The sequence below is a fragment of the Ylistrum balloti genome, unplaced genomic scaffold (assembly GCF_031769215.1).
Source record: "Ylistrum balloti isolate Yb309-2 unplaced genomic scaffold, AGI_CSIRO_Ybal_v1 Utg369782, whole genome shotgun sequence".
Taxonomy (NCBI): domain Eukaryota; kingdom Metazoa; phylum Mollusca; class Bivalvia; order Pectinida; family Pectinidae; genus Ylistrum; species Ylistrum balloti.
In genome coordinates this window covers 268382-292834 of record NW_026781970.1, presented here as the reverse complement: position 1 = coordinate 292834, position 24453 = coordinate 268382, and the positions used below count along the sequence as shown (strand labels likewise).

At 32.6% G+C, this 24453-nt stretch overlaps 2 protein-coding genes across 2 annotated transcripts; both read right to left on the bottom strand.

Annotated features, from left to right (window-relative positions):
• Window positions 1-3203: 3203 nt before the first annotated feature.
• Window positions 3204-8975, bottom strand: LOC132544163 (shell matrix protein-like). The gene is made up of 7 exons (XM_060207736.1): window positions 8918-8975; window positions 6013-6096; window positions 5286-5441; window positions 4637-4998; window positions 4118-4208; window positions 3741-3817; window positions 3204-3248 (listed from the first exon to the last, which is right to left on the bottom strand). The coding sequence occupies exons 1-7, from the start codon at window positions 8973-8975 to the stop codon at window positions 3204-3206; spliced, it is 873 nt and encodes a 290-aa protein (XP_060063719.1).
• Window positions 8976-12041: 3066 nt separating this feature from the next.
• Window positions 12042-21381, bottom strand: LOC132544103 (shell matrix protein-like). Its single transcript, XM_060207671.1, has 8 exons — window positions 21228-21381; window positions 20845-20994; window positions 16197-16322; window positions 15128-15274; window positions 14100-14458; window positions 13110-13200; window positions 12727-12803; window positions 12042-12122 (listed from the first exon to the last, which is right to left on the bottom strand). The coding sequence occupies exons 1-8, from the start codon at window positions 21379-21381 to the stop codon at window positions 12042-12044; spliced, it is 1185 nt and encodes a 394-aa protein (XP_060063654.1).
• Between the last annotated feature and the right edge of the window lie 3072 nt (window positions 21382-24453).

Here is a 24453-nt window from a genome sequence, read left to right as displayed (position 1 = left end):
GAGGTAATTAAATAGGAATCATTCAGTTATTCATTTTTATTGTTACCTATTTAAAAGTGTCAAATATCTTTAACAACATAATACAATTTTTTACGTATGCCTTCTATAATTTAGATATACAATGTTACATAAATGACCTACTAACCATGTGTTTTTATGTGTGTCTTAGCTTGTCAGCCTGTGCTATCGAACATGATGAAAACAAATATGATACTGAACAATGTCCGATTGCATGGCGGAATTGCTTATTTCTTCGGCCTTGGAACTCTGACAATGCCACAGCCGTCACCCCTAACAAATACCTTCCTCGTCCAAGTTGTAATTAGTCTGTCCAATTCAAACCAGGACGTGGTTATGTTGAGCAGTTGTCCAGAACTAGACAAAGCTGCGTTGGTTTTCCGTTTGATAAACGATCAACTAACTGTTTTCGTGAAGTTAGTAGATGACACAGTCACATTGACATCTAAATTACAGGTAAGCATTAAAGGTTTAAATAGCTGTAAGTGGAACAATTAAATTTCCATTTTACATTGCTATCGAAACAAGTTGTGTCTTTTTGTTAGATACTCTACATGTTAGTGTCCGTAGATATAATTACTGCGACAGTAGACAGTTAAAAATTGCTAAATAGAGTTATGTTTTGTATCGTCATATATGTAACTGTTGGCTTAAACCCAGGAAAATAGCAGTTGCATGTTTGTCGAATTTGCCTGTCTGATGTAGAATGATATTAATGACTATAAATTATACTGTATTGTAAAGAGAATAAAATATATAACCACAAACCACCGCAGTTAAACGACGAGAATCAAATACAATTATGCTAATCAAAGTATATCAAGTTAGGATTAATTTTGTACTTTGACCTACGTTATTGTACACATGTGCAAAATACATATTTCTATTTTAGTGTTCATCATTAACAGTAAGTTAATAACTGTCCATTTATCGGGATATATATTAGAACAACGAATGCATTATTTCTAAAATGAATCGAAAAAGCTACCCTACACATTGAAGACAAAATTAACTTGAGCAATTAAACCATATATTTTGGCAGTTCGACTCGTGGAACAATGTGCTTGTCGCCTACAATGGTCAGAAGATCGTACTCAGTACGGGTGTTTCCACAACACAAGGTACTAACACTCACCTATACACAGTTTTCATTGAGGACATTATTGTGATGTGTTCTTATGTTGTTGTATTTGATAAGATGTGATTATCTTTAAAATAAATATTTTGGATTATTTATTTATTTCACAATTTCCTCCATCGTTAAGTCATGTGTCAATTATTCTACAACAGTGATATTTCAGTAACAAAACATTTTGTATTTCCAATTAATAAACAGTAACATGAGATCATGTTCTTGGTCTAGTTTTAAGTCATGTAACTATGTGTACGGAGACATCTGATACTGTGATGACATTTTTCATGTTTATTGCTTTCCTGTGTCTAATTATGTCTGATTACTATAAATGCTAATGAGAAACGAGTGCCCTATTTCGTAAACTGTAACAATCCCCCTTACGTCATCGCAGTTAAATGTCTAAATGACCTTAACATATTCTAGTAAGATGATATCTTAAATCATGGAAATGTTTTCTTTACAGTTCCAGCAACAGGGTCCCTACACGGATGTCAAAATAATTACATACTTGGTTCCAATCAAGGATTTTATGGAGAAATTGATGAGGTAAATAATAGCATTGAGTAATATCAAACCTCATTATCTCGAAGTCAGCGGGAAAAAATTCAAGCTATCGAGTATTCGTTTTAAGGAAAATCGAATGTTGAGTGTAAAGTATTCCCGGGATCAACAAAATACCTCGAATTAAACGGGGTCATCAAATTATATGAATTCGAGGTAATGAGGTTAAGCTGCATATAAATGTACTGTGCCGAGTACCATAATTAAGTCATGTTCACATTCTTTGGTCAGAGGTTACAAAAAGCATTATTTAGACAATAACATAGAATAAACCAATATCCGATACCATCCATATGAGCGTTTCAGCATGATGTTCGGACTGAAAAGTTCAAATTAGTACAACACATAAGATGATTTTCTTTTTGTTTCAGCTGAATGTCTACGACTGTATTCCGGATCAGCAAATCTCATTGTTTAATTAACAAAACAGCTTAAATCAGAATAGGATTTTGTAGCTACACTCTGAACTATGGTCTTATTCTGTGACTTGCTGTATAATGTATGTAACGAAGTGTCAGTATCATATACTTGTTACAAGTGCGATGCTCACTTCGTTGTGATGACCACAAGTGCCATATATTAAGTCAACAATGAATTATTACAAGACTTCTTTTGTTGAATAATATTTTTTTCATATTGTATAGAATAGCGTATTTGTGGAATGCATACGAACATACAATATTTCGATGCACAGTATAACGTTTACCTAGCTCCCACATATATTACTCACATTGTTGTTTACATTTTTGTCATGTCGTCATTCATTTGCTACCATTTCCTTTATATTATTTGTAATTAAATTTGCCTTTGAAATGAACATGGACGAAATGAAATCCAATCTGCACCTCATTTCAGTAATGAAGATTTGCTGCATACAATATGTCGCAGACTATAACACTGACATGTTTCGAAAGAAAATAAAACCTATTTTAAACATCAAAATGCTTCGTTGCAGAATGTTTTCATAACAGTTTGTATATAAATGTTTTTAATAAATTACTTGTATAATATTGATCATTTCAAAATTATTTCTGTTTAATAAAACATGTTTTGGTGATGGTTAACTGGACCTGAAACTTACTGTCAGAATTTCAATCACCTCATCTAACAATTTCTTATCAAATCATTACATTGTTCGTATTTGCAAACGAAAATGAAAATTCCTTGAAAAAGACAATACTTTGCCTTGTCATCTTGAATACCTCTGTCTCTTTATGTACTTCACAATCTTGTGAATTCAAAGTAAAAGTTGAATCCAAATGTTACTCTTGTTCAAACTCAATATGGCAAATCGTCTGTTCTTATCTAATAGGGACATCACAAACCGTATGACAATAGCAGTTTATACAAGTTTACACATTATATAAATAATATTTCCATGACATTATTTACAACATTATGGTGTTACTCATTGTCTATCCTGCGATTTTCGTAACGTAACACTTCAAGTTATGTACAATGACTCCTCCATATTTGCAAACAGCTTCTTTCAACTATCGTTAAGAGTTGCCAAAATGGGTTGGCATAACCGAAACTGAAACAAAATGAAAACAAAAGTTATATTTCAGTAGTCGTATTCATCGTGATTACATATTTCGGACCTAAGCTTCATTGACTAATCCCAAAATGAACCGCTGTATGATGCTGTATATTTCATTGTTTGGCTGTACTACGTCTAATTCTTCCACGTTTGTATTAAAAAGGCTATATCCATTCATGTGTCGTTTTGTAAAATATGTTTTAGTTAATTTCACCTCTGCGTGCCATGGATTCCGCCACAGATTCCACAATCAGTTAATCTAAGCATTATATATAACTAGTCATCAATAACTGATCTATATGAGTTTATGTCAAGAAAACATTTCTTTTCTCAAAGGTGTTGTTTTTTATGATTTGTCGTTTCTGAAAATGCGAACATTATTCTCATGATTCCAATATTGCACAACATGCGTATTTTACAAGTTTTAATTCATTTGGAAAATATATTCAACAAAACTTAAAATATTTCCTCATTTTAAACACTTACTTCGTCAATATTTCCAACAAAACCTCGACCATTACACAATCCTATACGTAGGCTCCCAGGGCTGACTGCGATTTTACCTGCGAAAGATATAAATATGTGATTTCTGAACAAGGACAATCTCTACATGTATCTAAACTACATATCTGCAGTTTTTAAATTAAGCTGCAGAAGCAACGTTAAAACGACATTTTTTCTATTACGAGAAAAAATCATTTTCACAGTGCACACGTGAAACTGATACGGAATTTTAAAGTTATGTTTACATGAAAATAATTATGCTTATTCAAGTCCTGAGCGAGAACAATGCATTAAATGTTTTTATTACGTCTTTATTCATCACATAACTACACAATTAATTACATCAGTGGAGTTCTTACCTGTTATATTACTTGATTTGACCTGGTTGTTAACTTTTCCAATAAGTGTATTCCCGTTATAAGTGTAGGCCACAGTGGTCCACGACTGTCGCTGAAATCAGATATCAGTTCTATGAATAGATTCTTGTTAATAAATATTGTATTGGTTATACTGCCGGAAATGGGAATCGGTCAGGTATAGACATATTAATATTAAATTTCTAAATACTACAGTATGGTTTCATTATTGTTGTCATAGAATCTACGACTGTCATCATCATAAAACATCAAAATGGATTTTCACATCGAAGGATGACACAACAGGCAGTGAATAATTTCTTTTAGATCAAATTGAGCTATAGTCTGCCTGTGACAGAACACGTGTAGGGAATGTAAAAGTTAACCTTTGAAATATTTTAAGTCATTTATGGTTATTATAAATGACAGACTATTGTAGGGCACATAAAACGCCACACAACTTCCTATTGGATCTTATTCAAACGCATTAAATCTTACACGATATTTTATTTGATGTTTTACCTTATATGGAATCGATAACTCTGCCGATGAGGGTTTGTCTGTGGTTACTCTGAACACAACCAACTGATTAGCGGGCTGTATGACAATTTCCACGCTTCCGATACTGTTGTAAAAGCAATTGGAAACCAATACTTGCTCTGAATTTCCTCCAGTTATTATGTCTCGGAAATTTAAAGTAATACCGAGGTGCTCACCAAAATCTATACCAGAGTACATCCATATTGTAACCGCTCCATTACCATTGAAATTCCCGACATTATCAAATACTCTAACTCTGCCGTTGTTTCCCATCGCAATATTCGTACCACCATGATCCTTAATTGGCTCTGTATTGAACGGTATGTAAAGTGGTGCACGACAACCTGCAGATAAAATGAGAGACTTGTGAAAAAGTCAGACAAAATATATCGCATGATATCATCCAAAAATATACAATACAGACATCGATACTTTGAAAAGTATGTTATTTATAATGAAAACTACATACCAAGGAAGCGTTGTATGAATAAGCAAGCTATCATTTGTTGAATTTAATTGAAATTTAATGGAATTAAAAAATTAACTTCTCTTATTCATGCTTTTGTTTTTTCTGCCGATTTAAATTAATAATATTGAAATGCTGGTGAAACAGATGCTTAAATATACGTACGACGGCCATTGAGATTTGCGTCGGGGTCATAATCTGAACAATCACACGTTCTTTGACTGTAAAGAGTCCCAAACGCGCAAGGTCGCTCACGCATTTCCCCGTTTACATTCATAAGAAATACTCTCCTATTATTTGGGTCAGCATGCAGATCACAAGCTACACGATGAAAAATCAATATATGCATATAGGTAAAATCAAACTGTGAAACAACGGTAGACAGCGAAGAGACAAATTTCAATGCAAACAAAACAATACCGTATTTTCTGAGATGACAATAACTAATACTAGATTTAACAGTAGGATCAACCTGTTTAATTGTAATTATAAATGTAGACAGCAAAGAGACATATTTCAATGCATACAAAACAATACCGTATTTACAGAGATGACAATAACTAGTACTAAATTTAACAGTAGGATCAACCTGTTTAATTGTAATTATAAATGCAGACAGCAAAGAGACATATTTCAATGCATACAAAACAATACCGTATTTACAGAAATGACAATAACTAGTACTATATGGAATAAGCAAAGATTAAAAGGTTTCTGTCTGACTCCATCTGAATTCATAACATCACCTATTATTAGCTTATTAGCAGACGATAAATCTGAAGCAATTAATTTAATAGTAGGATCAACCTGTTTAATTGTAAATGTAAATAATTAAAACGAAATACAGAAGTGTGAGACCTCTTTATCGAGAAGACATGTATACCTTACGTACGTTTAGACGTGGTTGTCCGACGGTTAACAGCATTTCGAAATGATTGTTGTCTGTTGAAAAAATCGAACTGAGCAGACACCACTACTGTCAACAAAGGAAATCATTTTATATACTGTAATAATGACAAAATTCTTCATATCAGCAGTTGTCAATCTTGGTATGAAATGTTCATATGTTGTATTTTAATGTTTTTGTCCAATTGATAAATACACAAAGATATAAAAATCTTTATACCATGACTAGTAAGAAATTGTGTTGGAAGTCTCGGTAATAACACCGTAACCTTCATTAAAAGCATACAGTTAATGAAATGGTTTTTGATATCTGGAATTATATTCTATGAATACTTTTCGACCTGAAAAAAAAAGTTTCTCAAAACTAAAAAGAGATGTTCTTATTTACAATATTTCAATACAACTTTATAGAAAAACGAGAAATATTAACAATGATATGTGTTATATCATAGGTTTTCTTAATTCAATGGCGTCACCTTCACGACTTTCAGACGCTTGCGTCGGCAAGCACAATAAGAAAACAATATGATATAAACAAAACTTGAACTCAAATCGAAAAAATAATATGAAGATGAAATATAGAAGACAAATTGTAACGCAGACTTCAACAAAAGTGCAGAAATGAACCAGCTGACATAAAAAGGTGTTCCATGCTTTACATGTCAAATGTGAGAGGATTAGGTTTGCCGATGGAGGCCAAGTTATTGATATCGAAACAAGCGGACATAACAAATAATACATTGTACTTCATGTTATTCATAAAAGATTAATAACATACAGCAGAGCCACAAAATATATTTTCAGAACTCGTAAACAATGCTAAACATGCACCTTGGAGATGACTGAGGAAAGCCCAGCGTGATCGAAGGACATGTAAAAATTGGGAGGTGTACTAGCGTCAAACTTCAATACCTTTCGTAATTACCATGTATCTGATAAAGTTAAAAGACTGTGAGGACCACAAATAGTGGTATCGGGTTCAGAACATTGAGTACATAAGTAACTGACAAAGGAAATGCCGTATATAGAGTAGCAGATATGTTTTCAATACATTGAAAGGTGATTAGTTCTGTGCAGATGCTGAATCCATATTCAGCTATCGTACAGAGCGTTGATAAGATGCGCCATCAAAGTGAAAACCCCCTTTAGAACGTTGATGAAGAATGGTGAATTATTCTGAAGACAAAATGAAGAAGTTTGAAGACAACACCAAGATGTTCAAAATCTGAATTGAATCGAAACTGTTTGTAACACATTTTGAGCATATGTGTCCATGCCAAACCATGTTGTCAACCCCAATACAAGTGTATCTAGATGTACGTGTATATGTTGAACACAACATATGGTTAATTGTTAAAAGAAGCATGTCTCAATGTGTTTTGCATTCAGAAATTCAATTGTTGTGGTAAGCTATTGAAACGAACACAAACAAGTTATGCAATCCCCGTACATTACCACATAACTGACTCACGATCATCTATTTATGGCTTAGATTTCTGATGTAGAGCCACAGATAAAATTATCATAGTAATAGTGTCTGGAAATTTGTTTTCTTAATACGAAAATGTAAAACACGAAATGCTTTGTTATCAACAAAAACAAAACAACAACAAACAAAAAAAACCAAACAAACAAACAAAACAAACAAACAAAAATAAAAAAACAAAAAAAACAAAACAAATGGCAACATGTCAACATAATCATAATCCAAACCCATTTTAAGTAAAACCAGGGCGAAACAAAGGAAGTTTTACAAGGAGACTCCTGCAAAAAGTGCAAGGAACATTTTGAAGCACTTTTATCAATTTGATAGAATCAAAACCTAGTTCCTTCATTCTTAGAATGTCCCCTGCCTTCAGCCAAAGTTTTTTTTTCTTAAAACTGGACCAGGCACGATCCATTAAGGATACCTGTGTGAAATTGTGTTAAATAAAACGAAAAAGTGATAAGTTTACATAAATAGGTCAAATGTTGTTTGCGATAGGCACTTGATCTCCGTAAAATCCTATGAAAACAGTTTATATTTGATAAACACTTTGTAACCAGTTAACTTATTTATCATCATAATAAGTTACTATTGATGTGGTAAGTGTATATGTTTTATCCTGCATATTGATAGGCCTTGTTTAATCACTGCTATTTCTTTGTGTAATATGAAACTGTACGTTTTTGATGCTCGTTGGTTTGCCTGTTGGCTCCGTTGTTGTACACCTTGTTCTCATTTGAGAACTTAACACTATTTTCTAGGATTGACCAAGGAGCAGATGATGCTTACTCTTCCGGAACACCTGGTCTTATTCTCCTTGTAATTTTTCTTGAATGTCATTGTAAATCTTTCTTTTTTTGCGGGGGGGGGGGTTCTTTTTATATCTTGCCCTAGTTTTATTTGGATTATGTTGCCATGTTGGTATTTTCTTCTTGATGTTTTTAAAGAGTAAAACACAAAAACAAGATGCGTGTTTCTTGATTTAATAACTATTTAGATTTTTTAGAATTTCATTGTCAATATTGATGTTAAACATTACAATGGTGTAAAACTGTTAACGAAAATTATTCATATAACCTAACACAAGCAAAAATGTAAATGTATCAACAACTTATCTTACTTGTTAAGAACGGATCAATGTTTAAATATGAGTTTGTGTTCCAAGTGTATACTCAGATTATCAATTAGCGTTTATCGTACGAGATTTTAACGATGTGTTAGAAACATTTTAATCGATAGTTCTGATAAAATCAATTTACAAATATAGCCGCCGATTTGATGGAAATAACAAATTGATGGTTCAAGCCCATGGAGATTTTAATATAAATTTAAGTGATAATCTCCTTGATTAAATTACGTAAATGCTTCTTATCTTAATGTCTGTCAAATAATACCTTATACTTACTTAATTGTTTGATGAAAATCCAGAGCAAGGCATGTGATATTACATCAAGAATGGACATTTTCACCCAAATCCGGCTTGAGAACACTGATATCGTCCAAACCTTTCACAAATACTCCGCCTTAAAGTTTATGTAGATTCAAAGACATGTTGTTGAAAGAATGTTTATAACTGCTATAGTCTAATATAACTAATACCTATGTTAATATCGACGGGTCTAAGATTGTTCAATTCATTCCCCAGATGAATCGCTCATAAATATTAAATAGTAATGCTTTATCTTATTAATATTCTATACGGCTGTCACGACTCCGAGTTAAAGGGTGTTGACGTATTGTCTCTTGTCTTCATTTACTGCCATTCACACATAATCTTCACCATAAACCTCGAGATGTTTTCACGTGGTCTTCTTACATGGTAAGCTAAGGCAAAGATAGCGGTCTTGCAATAAACAGAAAAGTCCTACGTCATTCGTTGGTTGTGTTTCCAAATACTTATCATTTTAGAATTTATTAATTATCATACATTCTAGGTTTTGCAATAGTTGTCTAAATCACTAATTACAATGTAACAGGTATGTAGTTTACGTCAGTGTACGTAATATAATTGACTTTAAATGAAAAGTTAGGGCTTGGTAATTGAAAAATAATAAAGAATGTATATTTACGTTTCAATGGATTGTCCTCATCATGCATAGCTTTCAATTTGATACATAGGTTCTTCCGTACATAACAAACAAGTCGACCTTACCGCCTACAGTCACATATCAATTAGCATGTCTATCTAAATGCCTTTTCATCTCAACCAAACGATGTTGTTTATTTTACAAGGAAAATAATAGGCATTCAAAACGTCAACAATTTGTATATCATCCTTATAATATGTCGAATACATATTTCATAAATGATAATTAATATATAAATTATTTCTAATAAATCGCTAACAATGAATAAAAATACATTTATGGTTTGGACCGTCCTCTCTAACTTTTTAATATCTAATTTTTTTCCTGGGGTAAATGAACGTTTTGATAACAGGTGTTCACATGTTTGCTGTAAATAGCTAAAAGGACATTCTTTCGTTCGATCGACAGAAATATGCTGCGCTGTAATTTTTCAAATTTATACCTAAAATTGGATCAACACTGCCTGCCAGCGATAACAGTAGCATGAGAATGTACAAAGATTACTAACATCGTATATAAACACTGTGATGGTTTTCTGTATACTTCGGATCAAATTTAGAATTTCAAATGTTTTGTACTTTAATAACACTGAAATGTTTTTTAGACTTTAATACTGAACTATTTCACTATTTCAGATGACAAACAGTTTTCAGTTTAGATTTATCTTTATTAACTGAAATAGATTCAATATTGTATGACCCTTAAATGATGTTTACTTTGAGTTTAAGTCAGCGTTTAATTTCTCAATGTAAAACAAATAACACAATTGAAAAAATGACATAATGGAATTTATTTATTGGTAATATATACAAATTCAATAGAAAAAATAGCACATTTTCCCGTTCCTTCTGAAATAAATTCTACAGCATTTATCGTCTTTTGTTAATTGTTACGCTATAAATATCATAACTGAAATGATATTAATTTATACCTAAGATTAATTAATATTCAAAGATACCAAAATTGATAGAGAAGAAAATTAGCCTTAATTAGTTATTTTTCATTCTGTTATAATGACAAATGAATATAATATACTGAGGATTTTACAAACAGTGAACTATAAATGTGTCTTTTGTATGTTGACAGTAATGCCTGAAGTCCGAAATTAATACCTTGTTGTGATGGTAGCCCGTTAGCACCGTTCTAATAGATATCTATGACATGACAGCCTTAGAAACACCTTGGTAACAACTTTGAAAGTGAAAATGGATCAAGTTACATTCTATTATGGTCTTATATGAATCACAATATGTATAACATATAGGTAAACAACCAGTAAACTAAATTGTAAATCTGGCATTTATCAAATGACTGATTTAAATCAAAAACATTTTTTTAAGTTTACTGGAACCTTTATTATAACGTTTTCCCTAGCTTGTATCATCTTTTATTCGCCTCAGCTTTAATGTAATAAAGTTTTCTTTATAACTCAAATATAAGTGTGTTTAACAATAATGTTGTTTATAAATAACGATTCCTTTTCGGATGGTTATAATAATGTATGTATTTGTTTGCATCGCATTCAGGAACATACATAATTTACGCTATTACTAAAACAACGACAATTTGTTACCATGTCAACATGGTAAGCAAAGGGTTGAGTTACTGAATAGTTATCTCCCTTACATAGATTGTTAGAAAAAAAGATAATACCACTTTGTTTCTTATTCCACTAAACAGAGATGTGTAGCAGCTTTAACCAGGGAAATTAGTGACGGAAACATTTACCATGTTCGTTATTCAAATACAATACCGAATCATCGTTACCTGATAGCATTTTTGTTCAGAAACAGGAAAATATATACGAAGTGCATTTTCAATGAGACCTTTCATAATACTATAGTATGGCTATTAAACTCGATGTTTAAGACATGAATTATAATATAAAACAACTTCCTCTGTTATTTATATGAAGTATCAACCTCTTCATTCCTTTTGTTTTGTGGAGAAAGACAGATTGACAAGTAAACTCCTTCAATTTTTCATTACGAAGTTTAACGTCTTATCAACTGGACGTTTCGCTGGCCTAGAAATATCAAGTCCTTTCACACAAAGATATCTCTCGATAATCATTGTTTCAATCCGCGGGGGTAGAATTGTAAGATGGCTGGGATGATGGGACTATTCTATCTAACAACGGGTAATATGTCCACTAAACCGCTAACTGTATAGTGAAACCAAACGATAGAGACTAGAATGTACAGTTTAGGAAAAAATACATATTACTGTATTACCAATTATATCAGTGTTTCCACAGGCAGGTATCATTTACTTCTGTATAACATATTTTTTATTAAAGATTTTCTACTTTAGAATAAAAACATCAAATTATTCACGTGAGTACTACTATCTTTTGTACATATATACAGTTTCCGTGTCTCTTATTTATGACATGGTATATAAGAACATTAAAATCCGCGACATATCAGTCTGTATGATGAGCTACACCACCCGTCTCGTAAATCCAAAGTTGCTATTTGGTCTTGTCAGTCCAAAGTGATTGACACATCGATAAACTCTCAACTGAAATATAAACATAACAAATTGTATAAACACGTAAATACGTCACCAATTCTGAGTTTTAGAAAGGATCCCACCTGAGTCAGAAGGCAAGGTCTTTGAGCAAGCAAACATCAAATTCTAATGTTTCTTTAAGAATTCACAATTTATTTATTTTTTTTTTTAATTTTTCTACATATCACCAGCAAGTGATTAGAATCATCACATTGAAAGTAATTTTTCTAAATTGTTGTTTTCTATGGCAACGTATGAGAACCACGATGAAAATAAATTAATTGTAAATCTGTACATTTAGTATGTAAGTGTTACCATCGAGATGGATTTAACCCCGGTATACTTCTAATGAGCTGTCGTAAAAATACTTTTACAAAAGAGAGAGTAAAACTTCAAAGACACGATGTAGGTAAAATCTTTCATTCAGTAAATGTTAAATGCAAGGTAAATATATTCACTTGTTACATATACTTAAAATTACCTATATAATTATACATCTATTTCATGAATGACTTTATCAATTAAAGTTTGAATTAATTTGAATGACAATGGAGACATGAATTACATTATTAAGTACAACATATATAGAAATAATGCTGTGTAGAAAGCTCACCTCATCCACGTATCCCACATATCCACGACCGTTGCACATTCCTATTTCAAATCCACTAAATCGAATATCGAGATTTCCTAGAGATAAAAAAATATGTATATAAACTTAATATTCGTGGTGCGTCTGATTCTAAAAATTAACCCATAGATATTTCAAATTTCATTACACTAACGTCTCACCGATATAATTGATTATATCATCTGACGAGATTAATATGTTAAAATTTGACATGATAATTTACATGGAACACTTAACTAGAGCTTGTTATATGATTAATATTTCCATAATAAGGCATGTATACATCTCACATGACAGGTTCTGAATGATTTAAACACGTACAACCTTTATCATCTGAACGACATGACCCTTCTTGTATGACCTACCTCTCAGAGGAATAGATTTTTCTTCGTCGTTGACCTTTCCGGTCAGAGTGGCCCCGTCATAGGCATATGTCACATTCTTCCACATCTTCTCCTGAAAACAGTAAAACAGAAATCATATTTGCATTTGCATTAATGAACATACTTTTCATGTTTGTTTTTGACTTATCGAATTACTATCTTAAATAGAAATTATATCCGATTGCGTGTAATGATATGTGTAATTATAATGAAAACTCAGTATCCATTGACCTATGATACTGTAAAAATATTTACTTTTATCAAAACACTAAAAGTAAAGTATTTGTTGATAAACAATTAATTTCTTGAACAGATCGATATCATTTTTTTTAAAAAAGAATAATTCTTATATTTCTAGAATCAGTCTATATCTATTTTTGTCATTAGTAATCAATCAATTTATAAATCAGATCGATAAAATTTTCTGACAAACATCTATCGATTTCTAGAATCATGTTTTTCTAAAGTTAATTTCTAGAACTAATTGTCTATAGCTACTTTTTTCTGAAACAGGTAAATATCGATTCTCAATAAATAATAACTTTGTAGACCCGATCTATATCAATTTCAGTACTATACATACGTATTGATTTAGTTATATGATATGTATGTAGACTTTGAACCTAACAATCAATATCACACATGTAGCGTTACTGAAATTATGTAGTAGGAACGAAAGGGTGAATATTTACATCAAAATTGTCTGCATACATTTTAGAAATCAAAAACCAAATATGCATTAGGTATTTTAATGATGTGAATACCACACATATATAAGACAATACGCAATACATCCTTAACACTGAGGCTATTTGATAATAAAGTAGCGTTATGTCTTACATACTAGTTATGAATTATTAAAACAAATGTGAATTTCATATATGTAATTTAAAATAAAGTTATAAATATTTATATTTAAATCATATATATATGCATTTTAAATACATCCATTTCAATTGTAAGTAGTGTTACCTGGTAAGGTAGTATTATTTCTACTGGTCCGGACATTGCTGTGTTTCCTCTGAATATAACTTCCTTTTTCCGGGGGCGGGTAGCAATCTCAATTGACCCTAGCTCCTTATCAAAACAATTCGATACTAAAACTTGTTCTTCTTGGCCTCCTGGAAAATCGTAAAACCTGAGGTTGATCGTCAGCTGTTCACCGAAATCCATGTTTGAATACATCCAGATTGTTAGGCGACCGCTGCCGTCAAACCGACCAGCATTTGCTACAGAGTCCACATTGCCATTGTTTCCAATAGGAATGCTTGTTCCAGCTCCATCGGCAATCGGCATTACGTCAAATGGGACATACAGTTCAGCTCTACATCCTGGGAAAAGAAAATGTAGGAATGTTACCAACTACAGTTTGCATGGTGTAAAATACTGTATTTAATATTCAAGTAGTATTTCTGTGAAGTCAACAAAGCCGTATATAGAGATAAATTAATAATTATACTATTTACATTCCTGCTCCATCATCTGATTTTGACAAGTCTGTCTTAATTTATATGTAATATCAAAAGAAATTGAATATCACTTAAAATGTGTTTGAACATTTGAGTTTTTGTAAAATCGAAACTTTACATAATGTTATCGCATATTGTAAAGTTATCGCTACATATGATAAGTTAGAGAAGATGATTGCATATCGTAACATAGGTACGTCTAAGCTAGATGACATGTAGATCCTGTAATCGATCAACGATAGACGGTAATATAATTTGACAGAGGATTAAATAGGTCTTCTTTAGGTAATTGCGTAATGAAAAATCAAACTATTTAAATTTCTTTTTAAAAGTTCTAATTTCCTTTTCTCTCTTTTTTTTATATTCAATGAATTTCATGAGACAGTCTGAGTATCAATCATTTCAACGAATATGCCATAAACTATTTTTCTTTAAATCATGGGATCAGTTAGGAAAACATTTATCTGTATAAACGATTCTTTGTTTAATATGTATCAACATAAAGAAATATAGAGATAATGTTTTACGTACGTAAGCTTGACACAGGAGCTATATCATCACATTTACAAGTCTCCTCTCTGTATAAGGTGCCAATAGGACATGGACGTTTGCTCCACCCAAATCCAATCACAAATTCTTGGTAGAAGTTTCTGTCCGGGTCGGGACGAAATCGACATGCTACAATAAGTAAGACAATAGAACACGTTGTTAAAACTATTTCAGGTTGAACAGAAACAAATCATTGTTACGATTTTATTATTATGGTAATCACATCCGGGCAGTTCTTGTGTGTTATTTTGTAATTTTGTATGTCTACCTCAATTCTTAACGGAAGCAACTTTAGGCAACCCTTGGCACATGCATCAATGCATATCAAGAGAAAAAAATGCCTTAAGCATGATCTTTTAAGTTATGCAAAGGCAAAGTAACTTTCAATGACAAATGATTTCAGAAAAAAAAATCAAGAAAATACTAACACGTCAACCAAATAATAACCCAAACTCAAATTCAATAGAATTAGGGCAAAGTGTGTTCAAAAGAAAGAATTACACAAAAAAAACTCCTGAAAAAGTACGAGGGGAATAAGACCAGGTGTTACGGAAGAGTAAACGTCATGTGAACATTGGTCAATCCAAGTAAGTAATGCCACATTCTCAAATGAGAACAATTTATATAACAACGGAACCAACAGGCCCAAGCTTCACATCACACAAAGAAATAGAATATTTTTCAACTAGATCACTATGGCGACTATAAACTTTTCCCATAATTTTCATCAACTTGCATCTTTTGAAACTTATGAGTTTGTCAATCAGTTGCACAAAATGAATTTTCAGTGTTAGCTGTATAAGTAATGTTGTCAGAATATTGAACTTATCAATTAGGATGTTATCAGTAAGACATCAAATTTCCACATACAAATGTATGTGGTTCATGGTTCTTGCAGATTTGTACTCCGTTTATATCTTACGACAATTTCCAAGTAATTGCTACACATTAAAAAGGAAAGAAACGCAACACATTTTTAAAAGTCTGATATGTGTTTGAATTAGGCATACTTAAGGAGAAATATTTTCAGTTCCATCCGAAGTTTACTTACGTTCTGGCGTTGTTGTCATCAGAGGGCGAACATTGTCTATGACTGGCCTTCGTCCAGGTCGGACAGTGCGGTCTGGAAACGGTCGCGTCTGAGGTCGTAAAGTTGTTGGAACTGCTGGTAACACCACTGTGAATTATACGGAAAAGATGGAGTTACCTGCCTTTACTTGTATAATATTGATTTCATGTACATATTATTCTGACAAAAGTTATCTCTACCGCCCAATATATGACCAGCTGTATTTAAGAGATATTATCTTTTAACGATCACGAATAAAAAACACCACATAAAAATCTTACAGGGGCCAATCCCATGGGCAATGACGATCTCAACCAGACTGTAAGAATTTTGCTTATAAGGTTTGCCGAGTACTGACCAGCAAAATTCTGACAAGGAGTTGATAAATCCCAGTCCGTCGAACAGAGTTTTGTTTGATAATTTTTCTCAAGCACTTAAAAAGCAATAAAAAAAATTATAAATTGTGAACCCATGCATCACGCCATCATCGATATCCCATAAAATGTAACTCGAAAATGATGACGTAAACAATTTGTGGTATGGTCACGCGATATAAAATGTTGACGTTATTATAGTGTGGTCAGCTTCATTGCACGTGTTATCTGTGTTCCCTAGGGGCGACAGAGAAACTATCCTCTCGTGTTATTCAGATGAATTTAAAATGTTCTCACAATTCCAAATAATCTGCTACTATATCAGTGTAGGAAATAGCCAATCCTATTTACATGGTCAGTGATATTTTATCTTATTATACAAAAAGAAGATCAGTCGAGAGATGATACTAGAGACGATCAGTCAACAAATGACACTACAGACGATCAGTCAATAAATGATACTACAGACAATAAATGTTACTACAGACGATAGATATTACTACAGACGATAGATATTACTACAGACAATAGATGATACTACAGACAATAGATGATACTACAGTCAATAGATGATACTACAGGCAATAGATGATACTACAGACGATAGATGATACTACAGACGATCAGTCAATAGATGATACTACAGACAATAGATGATACTACAGACGATAGATATTACTACAGACGATAGATATTACTACAGACGATAGAGGATACTACAGACGATAGATATTACTACAGACGATAGATATTACTACAGACAATAGATGATACTACAGACAATAGATGATACTACAGACAATAGATGTTACTACAGACGATCAGTCAATAGATGATACTACAGACGATATATATTACTACAGACAATAGATGTTACTACAGACAATAGATGATACTACAGACGATATATATTACTACAGACGATAGATGATACTACAGACAGTAGATGATACTACAGACGATAGATGATACTACAGACAACAGATGATACTACAGGCAATAGATGGTAGTACAGACAATAGATGATACTACAGACGATATATATTACTACAGACGATAGATGATACTACAGACAGTAGATGATACTACAGACAATAGATGATACTACAGACAGTAGATGATACTACAGACAGTAGATGATACTACAGACGATAGATGATACTACAGACAACAGATGATACTACAGGCAATAGATGGTACTACAGACAATAGATGATACTACAGACAATAGATGATACTACAGACAATAGATGATACTACAGACAATAGATGATACTACAGACAATAGATGATGCACAATGCAGTTACTCATTTGGTCAGAAATTTGATACAACGAATGTGAAAACGATGAGGTATGTAAGAAATATGTAAACAAGAACTGGAATGTAGATCGATAGAGGCTTGTTAAGTTTAATTTGGGTATGGAGAATTACACGGATTGAAATGACTCTTAAAAAGAATGACAGCTTTTAGCTCTATCCATGTAAATACTATTTATAGCCGGCGCGTGCAGGCAAGTATGCATTAGGGACTTTACAAATACGGCACGGCGAAATAAACATGATAGAACTGACGTAAGTAATGTTATCTCATATGTCAAGGACAGTATATAATTACACAGAACAACCATATAATACATATATTGGACATCTATAAAACATGAAATCTATTTTACGTATTTAATCATGTCACACGAAAACATATCTCCAGTTCTTAACAAATAGATTAGACATCTATAAAGCCCCTGTCACTGATGGGTGGTACAATAGACATACGAATATCACCTTTAAATACAAATTGAGGGTCAGATAATTAGAGCCAATTAATGATTTCAGCTGCACCCTACAGTTGTTTTGTCATGCGAGGGCTTGCTGGTGATGCTTTAAGGAACCTTAATTTTGAAGCGACTGAGGAAAATCAAAAGTAAAGTGTCGTAAATAAATTTTGTAATTTCCATATATCTGACACCTAGAGTATTAAGTACCTATATATGTGCTGAGACCCAGTTATTCTGTCTGACTATTTCATGCATCTGGCTATTCTCTGTCTTTTTAATCTGTGCAATCTTAAAATTAACTATATATTGGCCAATACCTCCAATTTCCTAGATTAACGTTGAGGATTTACTAAAAAATAATAACGATAATGATTGCATAAATAAGAAAACATGTTTCACGTGAACACTTCACTGCCGAACAAACGTCCGAATTCTGAACGCTAAAAACCTGCAAAACTACGCCCACGAAAAAGAAGAAAAGACTGTCCATAACGATTGTAAGAAGTACTGTACCTATACCTTAAATTATCCTTCTGACTTATCAAATCATTCCTATTCAATAAAAATTATACTGATACAAATGCGTGTAATAACGAAATACTGTATTTTTTTATTATTAATATTAGGTAATAAGTCTGTCAGTGTAAAGACGTGCTAAAATGTCGTAATTATATAGGAGGCATCACAAAGGTATAGATATAACTAATTAATCGATATAACATGTTAATAAAACGCTCAAATATAACATATAGTTATGTATTATCCTGAGAGATAGATCAGGAATCTGTCAAGGTATGTACAATATACACTGCAGAACAAATTTTCACGCTTCACCGAACTATCCATCACGTATTGTTTGTCTGTGTTCATTGAGGCATGCTATAATTGACCGACGTGTATATATTAATAAAATATCGTATGTATGGACGTTAAAGTGTCATTTTGCATTACGCTAGTGGACATTCACACCTGACTGACCTGGTTAGTGATAAGCATTTCCTACCGATATAATTACAGGTATTATACACAGCCCATATGTCGGTGTAAATAAAGGAATGTGATACGCTGTACGCGTTTATCAGTGGAAATTACGACGTATCTTCAACATGTAATATTAACAGGATTTCTGGACGTTCCATACACAGAGAAGAATATACAGTGACCACCCTAGTTCCCAATTGGATTGAAAATCTCACGCATGATATTACTGTATGCATTACACATACAAAAAATTGTAACGATTTTTCAATCAAAGGTACTTAATATATGAAATACTTAATCACAGGTACAATTAAAGTAAAAAAATTCTCAGTTAAACAACCAATCACACAGGCTGACGTAACGAAAGCCACTCACACCGTTGTAAGAAAAGACGTGTGACAGTATATTTTAGTAAGACTGATAATGTTTGTTCATTATAATATCACAAACTGTTGGAGCTGTTTATATAACGATGACGTACGTCATGCAACATACATATACATTATACAACATTCCCAATTGTAGCCGCTTAAGCACGCACAAAAATCTCTTTCTCCTTAACAAGGCTGTCTGTCGCATATTGTTACATCACTACTTGAAAAACACATTTATAATTGTGATTATTATCTAGTTAATCTGTGTTTCAATGGAAATATTTTTTGCGTTACATACGTTTGTTGTTCCATGAAAATTAGGAACAGTAAATCAATGAATGAATTGTGAACTTCAACCTCGCGGATGGATATGCATGCAATGACTGTCTAATAACACACTAGAGATATGAGTCCGTCACAACAATGAGTGACGACAGGAAATTAAGAATAGACTATAAAACTAATTTCATAACTCTGCATTTAATTTTATGTTTGTTGTAATCTTTGTTATTTATTTCAAGATGTATAATTTGTTTTCAAGACATCTCCTGCCTACAATATATGTGAGAAAACGACATGAGATAATTACTCCTATACGTCAGTTTGCGCATTGATCAATTATCCTCTCAAAACCAATTTTCACCTTATCGAAAAGAATAATTTCAATTTTAATTATTTAGGCAAATTTCGTGCTTAACGTATCAGCAGCTTGATACAATATTGTGTTTTCTAACACACTTTCAAATAAATCTGATGGATTTAATTCACAAATTGCTTACAGTAACTTGCATAAGAATATACTTCCGCGTAGAAGTCAGGTTACTTAAAGTTGTATTATGCTTTATAAAATCAATCCATGCAATAATTCAACAGATATGATAATTATTCGTAATTCAACATTCCGGTGTAGTAATATCTCCGGGAAGAAACATGCATAATTGAATAAATAATTAGAATGTAGAATTATAGTATGGGCGTTCACTTGTAACGTATAATCTATCTATACAACGCTTTTCCCCCATTAACACGCGAGAACTCTCCAGGTCATTGTGTAGCAAGTAGTGACTGGGCGTCGATCAACGCCGACCACAAACCAAATAATAAAACGAGGATAGGTTACTTACTGTTTCTGTCTTTGGGCCAATCACAGGCGCATTTTTCTGGGTAAAATATAGTTCCTTGTGCACAATAGAAATCCAAGGATGTTCCGAGTGAGAATAAGTGCACTCGGTACTTATTAATTGCATTGGGAACTGGTTGTAGAACGCACCCAACTGAAATATAGAACATGTATCTCACGTGTTAGTAGAATAAATGTTATATATTTGTCACAAAACGTAGCACAAGACAGTGATTATGATATTCCAAAAATAAGTTAATAGTTATCATTTATTTATTTATTTATTTATCTTTATTCTTCACTTTGCGGAATCTATTTTAATGTCAATATTTTCATTGCCAGATTTCAAGTTTTGAAATATTGTATTAAAACATAACGGAGACTTACGTCTCTTTTTGTCCGTCGCCTGGGAGTTTAACGGACCCCTAATCCGTGTGGCTGATATCACGTTATTAGGAACAGATGACAATACCTGAGAGGCCGCCATTTTGGAGCACATCACTAAGATAACTACCAACAACGATACTGATAGAACAGCCATGATGCACACACGTATCTGTAACAAATTACCAGTTACGAAATAATATTAATGGTCTTCAATATAAAACAATACTTTCAATATTGGCAAAGAAGGAACAATAATTGTCATGTAATTTCTTTTAGTATTAAAGATTATAGTTTTTTATTTATTAGATCATGAAGAGGGTATTCTACCCTATCAGTATTTGAACAGGATTCAGTTTATTGTCGGACCGTACTGTAGCCATCTAGTTTTTTTCCGTACACCCCTAACACCTAACATCACTGTCCTGTCATAGGAAACAGCTGTATGGTACGTTATACATAATGATTTTTGCATGTGCTGTGTCTATAATGAAATTGAAAAGGTGTGTGCCATTTGCTAAATCCTTCAGACTTTTTTTCGGTGGACCATGTTCTACAAATTATAAATCAATTAGCTCGAAATGTAATTTTGATTTTTGTTAACGTCAGCATATATTGATAAAACGTTAATCAACGTTTATGCTAAATAAATTATGACATCTTATTTAAATGTAGAAACCGCAAAACTGTCTTCATTGTTTACAAAAGTTATCATTCAAATAAATTGGTTGTCATTTTAAACATTCTGGCACCAGCTTTCGCCTTGTGCCAAGTCGGCCTACTACTTTCTCTCTATATATATACCTTTTCCTATACTGAAGTTCGTGTATTTTTGCGTAAGGCCTCTAACACGTATTCAATGACATGCAAAAAGTTCATATGAATCATCAGGAATGTTTAATAAGATTTATACGAATCATTTTTCCCCGAGAATATTTATTTAACGACGAATATACACAAATATGCAATTAATGCACATGCATATTACTGCACATGCATATTACTATATATATTACACCCAGTGATTCTATGTCAGATGTCAATGGTGTCAGATATTGTGATAATAGTAATCTATTACGTCCTATTTTTTCGTAAATAACTCGTCATAGCTAATTCTGTATGTAAATGTCAATTTCAATATTCATAGCCTTATTTAAAATCACGAAATGATATTAATGACAATAATTATAATGTACATATGTATGATAAAAGTAAACTGCAAGAGTATGTTGAGATGCAGTGTTTTTACGTCAAACAAAGATCAACAACAGCCAGTTTTACTGACGCTTGTTTGTCTAGACCACCATCGGTCAGACTGAGATTTTTCTAGCTTCAATATAACAACGAAAGCAATAATTCGTTGAAACAAAAATTAAAACAAGAATCGACCAGATAGGACATTAAAGGTACATGATCTTATCGTTTTTAGCCTTTAATGTTTTACGTTACTCTATGTCTAGAAATCATGCAAAAATAGGAGTAATGACATATGTCTACATTCTTCTGTCGCATTTTCATAATGAATTTTAAGCATGTCCTGTTTCAGTACGTATAAAAAACAAATGTGTTAAACAAAACAAGAAAATATCAACATGTCAACATTACCATAATCCAAACTTAAACTCAATAAAACTATCGCAAGATACAAACAAATGAAATATTTACACGGAGACTCCTGAAAAAGTACAAGGAAAATAAGACGAAGTGTTCTTGAAGAGTAAGCGTCTTCTGCTTTATTGACGATCCAAGTGACTAATGTCATATTCTTAAATGAGAACAAGGTATAAAACGACGACACCAACAGGCAAACTAACATTATTTAGCTCTAATTGAATCACTTAAAGGAATAGATGAATTGTTCACATTGTAAGAAAAGGGGTGCTGGCATTTAAACATACTAACATTTTGTGACCAGTTTAATTATCGTCTTTATGATAAATATCAGCATTTTTATACTTTTGCTTATTGTTTACATAGATAATAACACAAGGGAATAAGTTGTATCTATGCTTGGTATTGAAGCCAAGATCTGATCGCGTTTTCAATACACATTTTTCCTCCTTTGACGAAAGTACCTGCTGCTTCATCGATGACCCAATCCACGTAAGTTATGGTCGATACAATTAAGTAATGTCATACTCTCAAACAAGGTATACAACAAAGGAACCATTATGCGAACTAACGGGCATCAAACACGTTCAGCTTCGCAAAAAGTAACAAATGAATGTAGCATTTCCCGCAAAATTTTAATATGAAATCTATTGTATGTTTATTTCATGTCTCGTATCTACGCTATAAACGATATAATAGTATTTATAAACCAGGAAACATCATATCTGTTTGTGTTAATTAAATGAGTTTGGTTACGTCATTACCAGGCACGTCCGGTCCAGTGTAATATATAGAGATTGTACAAAAAAACACAGAAATGAATAGCACCTTCAATAATTTAGAATTAGATACAGCAGAGCCAGACAATGAATTGAACTGCATCATACAGCTGTTTCGTCCTTCTAGGACTCGTCAGGGATGTTAAGGACTAAATTTTGAAGATGAGGAGGAGACTGAGGAAAATTCAAAGTGATCGAAAAAAGTCCAAATTTAGACAGGAAGGTGCAGCAGCCCTCTAATTAAATAGATTTCGTTATTTTCATATATATAGACACACTATTTATAGGATATCAATGTGTGATGTTGCCGGACAACTTAGATGTAAGGTCGTGAATGTTATGGTAGGTCATAGCGTTATGAATACACACTTTGATAATTCAACCAGGATATGTGTAATAACTGAACTATGTATACGACAAATATAAGTGGTGTAATCAGTGTGACAGCAGGTGCAGGTGCTTGCGTGGATGTCGACACCGGATGTCACCTTTAATGTTGACAGGCAAGTCTAACGCTTAGATGTAATACCTACATATATATATATATACATACTGTGTGAATATTATTTCACATATCTAAACATGTCATGTCCATATATGCAAGCTGACGCCCATCCATTGCGGATATACTGTAAGTCACTTAGATTTCGTGAATACTTTGTTTCGCGAACTAACCTCTTCAACGGTGATCTAAACATCGGTAGCCGAATCAGCATGGATGTCATCAAGAATCATTTCTGTACAAATAATCGCGAGATATTTTTGTTCACGATAAACTATTTTTTCGTATTAACGTGAAAATAAATCCCATGCGATATGTAAATGATTAAAATTTATTG